The sequence below is a fragment of the Salmo trutta genome, chromosome 17 (assembly GCF_901001165.1).
Source record: "Salmo trutta chromosome 17, fSalTru1.1, whole genome shotgun sequence".
Classification (NCBI taxonomy): Eukaryota; Metazoa; Chordata; class Actinopteri; order Salmoniformes; family Salmonidae; genus Salmo; species Salmo trutta.
In genome coordinates, this window is record NC_042973.1 from 34,675,301 (window position 1) to 34,686,205 (window position 10,905).

The 10,905-nt window shown below is 43.8% G+C and overlaps 1 protein-coding gene across 1 annotated transcript; it reads right to left on the minus strand.

Annotated features, from left to right (window-relative positions):
- Positions 1 to 3,769: 3,769 nt before the first annotated feature.
- armc10 (armadillo repeat containing 10) lies at positions 3,770 to 10,640 on the minus strand. The gene is made up of 6 exons (XM_029696624.1): positions 10,111 to 10,640; positions 9,474 to 9,619; positions 9,064 to 9,198; positions 5,676 to 5,852; positions 5,483 to 5,554; positions 3,770 to 5,141 (listed from the first exon to the last, which is right to left on the minus strand). The coding sequence occupies exons 1-6, from the start codon at positions 10,376 to 10,378 to the stop codon at positions 4,890 to 4,892; spliced, it is 1,050 nt and encodes a 349-aa protein (XP_029552484.1). The 5' UTR covers positions 10,379 to 10,640; the 3' UTR covers positions 3,770 to 4,889.
- Positions 10,641 to 10,905: the final 265 nt, after the last annotated feature.

The window sequence follows — 10,905 nt, forward strand, 5'->3', positions numbered from 1 at the left end:
ACCTCCACAAGTCTGGTTCATCCTTGGGAGAAATTTCCAAACGCCTGAAGGTACCATGTTCATCTGTACAAACAATAGTATGCAAGTATAAACACCATGGGGCCACGCAGCCGTCATACCGGTCAGGAAGGAGACGCGTTCTGTCTCCTAGAGATGAACGTACTTTGGTGCAAAAAGTGCAAATCAATCCCAGAACAACAGCAAAGGACCTTGTGAAGATGTTGGAAGAAACAGGTACAAAAGTATCTATATCCACCATAAAACGAGTCCAATATTGACATAACCTGATAGGCCGCTCAGCAAGGATGAAGCCACTGCTCCAAAACTGCCATAAAAGTCAGACTAAGGTTTGCAACTGCACATGGGGACAAAGATCGTACTTTTTGGAGAAATGTCCTCTGGTCTGATGAAACAAAACAAGAACTGTTTGGCCATAATGACTATCGTTATGTTTAAGGAAAAAGGGGGAGGCTTGCAAGCCGAAGAACACCATCCCAATCGAGAAGCACGGGGGTGGCAGCATCATGTTGTGCGAGTGCTTTGCTGCAGGAGGGACTGGTGCACTTCACAAAATTGATGGCATCATGAGGATGGAAAATTATGTGGATATATTGAAGCAACATCTCAAGACATCAGTCAGGAAGTTAAAGCTTGGTTGCAAATGGGTCTTCCAAATGGACAATGACCACAAGCATACTTCTAAAGTTGTTGCAAAATGGCTTAAGGACAACGAAGTCAAGGTATTGGAGTGGCCATCACAAAGCCCTGACCTCAATCCTATAGAAAATCTGTGGGCAGAACTGAAAAAGCGTGTGTGAGCAAGGAGGCCTACAAACCTAACTCAGTTGCAATAGTTCTGTCAGGAGGAAGGGGCCAAAATTCACCCAACTTATTGTGGGAAGCTTGTGGAAGGCTACCTGAAACATTTGACCCAAGTTAAACAATTTAAAGGCAATGCTACCAGATACTAATTGAGTGTATGTAAACTTCTGACCCACTGGGAATGCGATGAAAGAAATAAAAGCTGAAATAAATTATTCTCTCTACTATTATTCTGACATTTCACATTCTTTAAATAAAGTGGTGATCTTAACTGACCTACGACAGGGAAATTTTACTAGGATTAAATGTCAGGAATTGTGAAAACTGAGTTTAAATGTATTTGGCTAGGGTGTATGTAAACTTCCGACTTCAACTGTATATATACAATAAAACAGTGCCATCTGGTTTGCTTAATATAAGGAATTTGAAATGATTTATACTTTTGCTTTTGATACTTAAGTATATTTTAGCAATTACATTTACTTTTGATACTTAAGTATATTTAAACCCAAATACTTTTACTCAAGTAGTATTTTACTGGGTGACTTTCACTTGAGTCATTATCTATTAAGGTATCTTTACTTTTACTCAATTATGACAATTGGGTACTTTTCCCACCACTGTTCAATTGATTGGACATGATTTGTAAAGGCACACACCTGCCTATATAAAGTCCCACAGTTGACAGAGCAAAAACCAAGCCATGAGGTCGAAGGAATTGTCCGTAGAGCTCCGAGACAGGATTGTGTCGAGGCACAGATCTGGGGAACGGTACCAAAAAACTTATTCAGCATTGAAGGTCCCCAAGAACACAGTGGCCTCCATCATTCTTAAATGTAAGAAGTTTGGAACCACCAAGACTCTTCCTAGAGCTGGCCGCCCAGCCAAACTGAGCAATCGGGGGAGAGTTCCCAATGTCCAGCGGTCAAGGAAAGCTAATGTACAAAGACCTTCCCCCTCTAGCTCTTCCTCTGGACAAGGTGGTCCTTACAGAACTGGTGGCTAAGTGAGTTTCCCAAAGGTCAGCCCCCCTAGACAATACATCTTATTTCCCAAGCCCACAAACTACCAGACTTCTGGTCATTCCGTTTCTGAGCAGCAGAACAAAGTCCCAATTAATCAGACTCAGAAGCCCAAAGACATGACCTCCAGACCCGGGGTCCAGCTTCCTGCATCCAGTTGCTTTGGAAACTATTAAGGTTCTTCTAGCAGTTTTGATGCCATAATGACACAGTCCCCAATGCCCACAAACACAATCTGGATATGTCTTCAGCGTACCGACCTGCCGCATCCAGCTCTTCTGGCCTAGATAGACAAGGCTTCTCTCGTCAATCCATCTTATTTCCCAAGCCCACTAGTAACCAGGCCTTGGGTCAAAGAAGACTTCTCCCTTCTCTAAGCAACAGGTGAAAGTCCCCATCAGCAAGAAGCCCAAACATGTGACCTGCGGAACCAGTGTCCAGCACCCTGTATCCAGTGGCTATGACTCTACCCAGACTGGAGGTTTTCGTCAGAGCAGTGATAGCTGTATAAGCACTCAGAGAATCAGCCCACCCACCATCCCATCTAAAAGGGCAAACGTTCCCTAACATTATCTCGGACCAACATGTCCAAGTCCCTAAACAAGGGGCAAAAGATATGGCTTACAAACCCTGTGGCTTTGGAAATTACATGAATTATGTTGACTCCTCTTTTGGAGCTAATAGAGGTTACTCCAGCAGTTTTGGTGTCCATAATGAACAAACTGCCCAAATCCATCAGCCCAGCAAAGTATCACAAATTGGCCATATCCTTTGCCATCCTTATATCGTTAAAGGCCATGAGTGCCTCAGGAGTTTATTATTTAATTTAACCTTTAACTAGGCAAGTCAGTTAAGAACAAATTCTTATTTACAATGACGGCCTACACCGGCCAAACCCAGACGACGCTGGGCCATTTGTGCACCGCCCTATAGGACTCCCAATGACGTCCGGTTGTGATACAGCCTGAATTCGAACCAGCGTGTCTGTGGTGACGCCTCTAGCACCGAGAAGCAGTGCCTTAGACCACTGCGCCCCTCGGGAGCCCCACTCAACCAGCCATCCCATTACCCAAGCTGTCGAGTCAAGGGAAGGTATCCCTAATCGGAAACAGACAAAACAAACTGCAAATGCATCCAACAAGTTCATGCTGCAAGAGCTCTGATAGGTTGTAGGGTGTCCTCTGGAAGTTGTCATAATTGAGCCTCCTAGGTTTTGTACTGAAGTCAATGTGACCAGAGGACGGAAACTAGCCGTCTTCCGTTTACACAATGGTAAACTCCTACAGAGTGCTGTTGAGGCTACTGTAGACCTTCATTGACAATTAGTGTTTTAAGCAGTTATTTGGTGATGTGAATATATTTTGTATAGTTTAATGTTTTATGTTAGTATACTTTAATGTTTCACTATTTGTATGAAATTCACTGAGGAATTGAACCACTTACCAGCTTCAACACTAGAGGGCATAGATTGCACAGCGTATTTTAGTGGAAATAAAGGAACCTCAACTTTTCATTTATAACAAGCTCAAATAATGAGGCATGGAGAGTTGGAGGCAGTCACCTTTAAAATAAAACATATTTACTCACAAATGTAAAACAAACAAAACAAATCTATACATTAAGAAGGCCAAAACAAGAAACAATTGAATAATCCAAAATAAATATTTCCTGAATAACTGTAGTAGATAAGCTTTACACAAGGGGATGCTACCGTTGGCACCGATGAAAAAGACACATCCATCTTCCCATCTCTGCTCTAAAACACAAAAGCCTGGGAGAAGAGATCGTTTTGGGGTCTGACACGGAGTCTCTCGACATCAGAATTTTGCAGCATTTGTACAGACCAGACCAGTGAGGTCTAACTCCAGTCCCAGAGAAATCCATCTTTCTTATCTCAGTGCTTTAAACAAACAATTCAAGTCACGGAATGTTTCAGCCTATAATTTATTTAAGCAGTCTGCAGGGAGTACCACTTCCGCTTGAAAGCGTTAAGCTGCTAGTGCACACATTTCAGATATACCTAACTTGACCTTTGATTCCCAGGTGTAAATCAGTTACCGATTGATAGTTTAAGAGGGCAAGACTTGACACTCAAAGACTGGAGCTGTGTATCCCTGTACTGGTGTCAACAAGGCATTCAAATTGTGTGCATCAAGTAACTTCAAAGTACAGTAACGATTGGCCAGCTTCTCCAGTTTGTCTCCTCCACAAGATGTGTTAGCCCACTCTGCTAAAGCCTAGGTATTAGGTCGGGGAGCAATTGCAAGTCTTCAGCTCTCCGGCAAGTTTACGCATCATGCAAGTGTGGTTCACCAAACCAACTCCATTACATATGCACAGCACACCACGCAGGGGCAGTTAGTTGGGTGAGGTGTTGGAGGGCATATTACTGACACATTCTCTTTGCTTGAAAGGTTTTGGCAGTGGGTTTAGGTTAAGGGGCTTCGCCTAGAACAGGATGCCTCAAGAGAAAGTGGGCAACATGTTCTCAGGAGAGAGAAAGACACATTGGAAGTGGAACACTGCCTCTTTAAATACAGCCTAAAATTCCAGCCTAAGTGAAGGAGGAGTGGGAGGGGAGGGAGAGGTGGCCCGAGTCTCAATACTATTAAATAGCTTCCTCTCCACCTCGCCTCCTTCCCTTATGATCACTGATCAGTGGAGAATTGGATAGATTTCCAATGGCTGTAGGGGATTTTACTGAGGTGGAGGTTTATGATGGTTGGGTTGAGGTTTGGAGTGGAGAAGTAAGACACAGATTGGGCGGAAATTGGCAGAAGGGGTGAAGGGCAGGGTGGTGTTTGAAGGCACGGCAGGCCTGGGCAGATTGATTAAGTCTGGTTGGGGTGTAGAGGTAAGAGGGTGGAGGTTTGAAAGTAGGATGCATGTTTGGTGGCATGATTAAGGAGGATTTGGGATTAGGAAGATCGGGAGAGCTGGAGGTTAAAGGAGTTGAGGTTGGGAAAAACAGGGTTGGAGTTGGAGGTTAAATTAATAATGTAGGTCAGAGAGGTTGTGTCGAGATTTGAGGTTCGGTATGGGGGTCTACAAGAGGACACGGGCCACCTGGGCTCGGACCTCGCCATCGGGGTGAGAGAGCAGCTGGATCAGTTTGCTTTGGAGCTGGGAGGACTCATCCAGCAGGACCCGGTACAGGCCATCCTGTCTCCTCCTCAGGGCCTCCGCCACCTGGGCAGAAGGCCTCCAGGCCTTCAAGTTCCCTGCAAACATCAGCAGCCGCAGGAGAACCGCCGAGCTGGTCCGCACGTCAAACAGCAGCACCACAGAGGCTGGAGCCTGGGAAGGACGCAGAGAGCAATAACACAGCTCATGTCACGTTTAGAGCTCGAAACAATAATGACACAGCAGGACCATGGAGGCTGGGGCATAGGACACCCCTTAGGGGAATACTAAAGGAAGACAGTCTGGCTCATGAGACTAGGTATGATATGTACACACCCAAAGACCCAGGTGCTGAACTGAGCCAACAGTTCAAAGAAAACAGATTTGGATCGTGACTAGATAGCTCAAGCTTAAAGGTAGGCTAAATGAACAATTATCGTAATACGAGGCCCTATCAGAGTTGATGACCATGTGTGTCTGTTTTGGCTGTAAATGTATTTGTATGTCGGTCTTACCTGAGCTTGCACTATGTCATCCATCATATCAGGATTGGAGGATAAATTCACAAGCACTTTTAAAACTTGGATCTGTAAAGAAAAAGTAGGAATACATTACTCAATCATAACTGGGATTTACACTGAATCACATTTGGGTTGAGTTCCAATATACACAAGCTATACAACAGTCCATAAATGGCTCCTACTGTACCTGTAACACTTGGTTGCTAACAACGAGCAGAGAAAGGAGGAGGGTGATGGACCCCCTGAGTAGCTGGTGGTGGTCGTCTGTGACGGACAAGTTGGTCAGCAGCCGGAGGGCAGCCATCTGGAGGTCAGAGTTCACCGGAGACATCTCGATTAGTTCCAGCACCTGGGCCACGTACACCTGACAGACAGAGGACAGACACGTTGATTGTTAAACTGAAGAAATTGATGTAGTTAAAACCCCTCTCCTCTTTGAAGAGAAGGTTAGGTATTGAATGGAGTATTGAGTATAGAAACACTTAAGGATGGAAGGTCTTAAAAAGGTCACGAACAGTCAAAATCATGTTTTTCATGAGAATGCTGACCAAAGTATGAAAAATGACTGTTGCTTCTACATTGATAAAGTTTGATCATAAAGTTACTAGTCCCCTCCCCCATGTCAAACACTGATTCCGGAGGCGGGATTTTTAAGGGGATAGGGTGACATCACCTTAACTCTCTCATTTTAACACACCAATGGCAACATGATATTCTCTTACCTACTTTAAATAAGTACTGCATTGTAACCAACATCAGAGAATGCATGTTATTGCAGTGGGGTGTGGTTTATGTAGCTACTCTACTGGTGCCAGAATTTGCCTACAGGGCACAGGTTTCAAAATCACTCCACGGAGGGCCGAGTGTCTGTGGGTTTTCACTCCTCCCTTGTACTTGATTAATTAAGGTCACTAAGTAGTAAGGAACTCCCCTCACCTGGTTGTCTAGGGCTTAATTGAAAGGAAAGACCAACAACCTGCAGACACTAGGCCTTCCATGGAATGAGTTTGACACCTCTGCTGTAGGGTATCAGCAAATATAACTGAAAGTTTACCACATTCATCTATGGCAAAGTTACTTATATGTTTCCCCTTTCACCTGTGTCTGGTGTTAGCTAGTTACTGGCTAGCTAGGTCTTCATCTGTGTCTGGTGTTAGCTAGTTACTGGCTAGCTAGGTCTTCACCTGTGTCTGGTGTTAGCTAGTTACTGGCTAGCTATGTCTTCATCTGTGTCTGGTGTTAGCTAGTTACTGGCTAGCTAGGTCTTCACCTGTGTCTGGTGTTAGCTAGTTACTGGCTAGCTAGGTCTTCACCTGTGTCTGGTGTTAGCTAGTTACTGGCTAGCTAGGTCTTCATCTGTGTCTGGTGTTAGCTAGTTACTGGCTAGCTAGGTCTTCATCTGTGCCTGGTGTTAGCTAGTTACTGGCTAGCTAGGTCTTCATCTGTGCCTGGTGTTAGCTAGTTACTGGCTAGCTAGGTCTTCATCTGTGTCTGGTGTTAGCTAGTTACTGGCTAGCTAGGTCTTCATCTGTGTCTGGTGTTAGCTAGTTACTGGCTAGCTAGGTCTTCATCTGTGTCTGGTGTTTAGCTAGTTACTGGCTAGCTAGGTCTTCATCTGTGTCTGGTGTTAGCTAGTTACTGGCTAGCTAGGTCTTCAGCCAGCATGGAACAAGGGGGGGGGGGCTGTTCAAGTCAACACATCCATCAACGCAAATCAATTTCTAACATTTTTGACATGTGTTTTTCTGGATTTTTTTGTTGTTATTCTGTCTCTCACTGTTCAAATAAACCTACCATTAAAATTATAGACTGATCATTTCTTTGTCAGTTAGCAAACGTACAAAATCAGCAGGGGATCAAATACTTTTTCCCCCTCACTGTATAGACCACCTTTACTCCACACAAAGAGACGCGTACAAAGCTTCTTCTCGCCCTCCATTTGGCACATCTGACCATAATTATATCCTCCTAATTCCTGCTTTCAAGCCAAAACTAAAGCAGGAAGTAGATTGTAAACGGTCATGGTCAAAACATATTGATGCAGTAGTAGCTAAGATGGGGAGAAGTCTGTCTATAATAAAGCGATGCTCTGCCTTCTTACCACTATCAACAAGGCAGGTCCTACAGGCCCTAGTTTTGTCACACCTTGACTACTGTTCAGTCGTGTGGTCAGGTGCCACAAAAAAGGACTTAAAAAAATTGCAATTGGCTCAGAACAGGGCAGCACGGCTAGCCCTTGGATGTACACAGAGAGCTAATATTAATAATATGCATGTCAATCTCCCCTGGCTGAAAGTGGAGGAGAGATTGACTTCATCACTATTTTTATTAATGAGAGGTATTGACATGTTGAATGCACCGAGCTGTCTATCTAAACTACTGGCACACAGCTCGGACACCCATGCATACCCCACAAGACATGCCACCAGAGGTCTCTTCACAGTCCCCAAGTCCATAACAGACTATGGGAGGCGTACAGTACTAACTACATAGAACCATGACTACATGGAACTCTATTCCACATCAAGTAACTGACGCAAGCAGAAACATTTGATTAAAAAAAAAACAGTTAAAAGATCTTATGGAACAGAGCGGGGACTGTGAAGCAACACAAACATTGGCACAGACACATGCATACACACGATAACATACGCACTATACATACACATGGATTTAGTAATGTAGATATGTGGTAGTGGTGGAGTAGGGGCCTGCGGGCACACAGTGGGTTGTGAAATCTGTGAATTATTGTAATGTTTTAAAAATGTATAAACTGCCTTCATTTTGCTGGACGCCAGGAAGGGGATCCATAATAAATACAAATACCTCCAAGCCATCAGACTCCTGAACTGCTAATCAAATGACCCCCCCCCCCCCCTTTACACTACTGCTACTCTGTTTTTTTATCTATGCACAGTCACCTTAATAACTCTACCTACATGTACATATTACCTCAATTACCTCGAACTAACCGATGCCTCCGCACATTGACTCTGTACCGGTACCCTCTGCATATAGCCTTGCTATTGTTTTTTTTACTGCTGCTGTTTATTATTATTGGGGCGGCAGCGTAGCCTAGTGGTTAGAGCGTTGGACTAGTAACTGAAAGGTTGCAAGTTCGAATCCCCGAGCTGACAAGGTACAAATCTGTCGTAAGCAAACTTATTGAAATCAAAATACTACTCATATTCCATAGCAAGCGGTAAATCTTTATATGACACCAATTTTTGCTTTGAAGTACCTACAGATGAAACATTATAGAGCCATAAAGGACACCTGGGTAAGGCCAAAATGTCACAAATGTTCCATCTTCAATGAATTATTTCTCAATTATGCGTTAAGATACAAATGTAAAATATATGTAAACAATCCTTCCTCCAAAGGACCCTTCCATGGATTAGGCCTAGATTTTGAAAATCCCAAAAATTCCTGGTCTTATTTTGTTCTAGTTTGGTAAGGAATCACCCATATTGCTGATACGCATCCATCCTTTCAGATGTACTATAAGTGCCTAGAGGGGTGATGTTTTACTTTGGAATCAAGGAAAAGACTAAAATAAATCTAGTGAGTTTTACCTTCAGTTGCTCTTGGTTCCTAAGGTTCATGCTCAGGTTATTCAAGGCATTCAGAGTCTGCACTCTGACCTCTGGCACAGGATCTGACAGGAAGCCAGCTATGACGTGAAGGCCCCCTAACTCACGGATGAGATCCTGGGAGGGAGAGGGGGTAGAAAATTAAGTTGGCTTGTATGTGCAATACTCAGACAGGGCACAATGATTATACACAGGTATTTGAATCCCTTAACATATGGTACATTTCAGAAATATTACACCAATTGAATATAACAAGAAAATACAGATCTGCCCCTAAAGAGTAATGACACCACTAGAAAGCCAAACATGTGAATTGGAAAATTATCATTTGAAACCTTTTCACAGTAGTTTGAATTGAGGCAACAGACAAGCTTTAGATAAGCCAGTCTCACCTGGTTTACAGTGAAGGCAGCAGTATTTCCTAAAGTGATGAGGATCTGGGCTCTGTCAGAGGGGTTGGGGCTGCCCTGAAGAAGTGACAGGAGCATCTTCAGGTGTTGTGGCTCCAGGCTTCCAGGTGATCTAGAGATGATGTCACCTGAGGAAGAGAAGCAATGTCTTAAACTGGCCAAGTGCATGTAGACAACAGGACATACAGTACTCTTCCCATGAATCACTAGTTACTCAAGCTAGCTGGCAAGTTCGCTGGCATGTTTGTCAACAGCAAAACAAGATCATGCAATCAACAATGCTAGCTAGTCACCTAACTGACTAGCAGCAACCTTTTCAACACACATGTAAGCTGCATGTTAGCTAGCGGACTAAACATGCTAACTCGCTAATTAAGCTTAGGAATACTGATTTATGCTCAACCACGGCACCGCACGAATTTACTAGTTACCTAGCTAAGTATATATATATATAAGACGTTCGATTATCTACACGATCATTAATGATTTAAACAAACCGGCTAGCTAGCTTAGCTAACTAAAGACTTGGTAACTTAAGCTTGACAAAATGACAGGCTCAGTTGGCTCGCTAGTTTATTAGCTAGCTAGCCAACGTTACCTTGCTAGCTAATGTTCTTACTTGATGCAACATCCACGGCCTGACTTTCGCCTCCACGAACCACATCCAGCCCGGACACCTTAGCTAACAAGCTCCCTGGCTGCAGAACTATACCACCGGGTGAGTTATTCTTGGGGCCACGACTTTCGCTGTAGGCACTTTTTTTATTTTCCTTGAAGCTAGTTACACTGAGAAGTTTATAAATCCCGTAGGAGGCTCCAGCCCCGGCGACTATCCCAAGCAAAGCCTTCATACTACCGAACTTGGGTATGACACTGCCATCGCCCATGCTGGAAACGCATGAACAGATCTTCAAATACTAAATACAGATCTTTAAAGTGAATCATCTAGCCAAACTAAAGATTAATATGACGAATTTAACTCATTTTGCACACACGCTACGAGCTAGGTTGAAGATGACAATTTAGCTAGTCCGTACACTTTTTCCCCAATGGCCGCCCAACTGCTTTCACGGGAGTTCCTTGATCATGAGTTTCAAGTATGGGTTGTTGGCGACGGGAGTATGAGAGAGTGGGTGGGTGTGTGGAAAGGGAATCAGCTAATTGGGCAGATCAAGACTGTTTTTGCGTGGCTAAATGCAGGCACGTCGGAGAAGGAAGGCGGAGAGTGAGCTTGTTTCAAATTGAAGTGTCGCGGTAGCTTTTGATATAGAATAACATCAACACGAAGCAGCTGCGTTATACGTGGGATGCAGCGTTTAGCGCTACGTGCTGATTGAACGGAGATTGTGACATGGCGTCCCTTGAGAAAGCAAGAACAAGATATGTGACGAGAAGTGAAGTATTATGAGAGAGA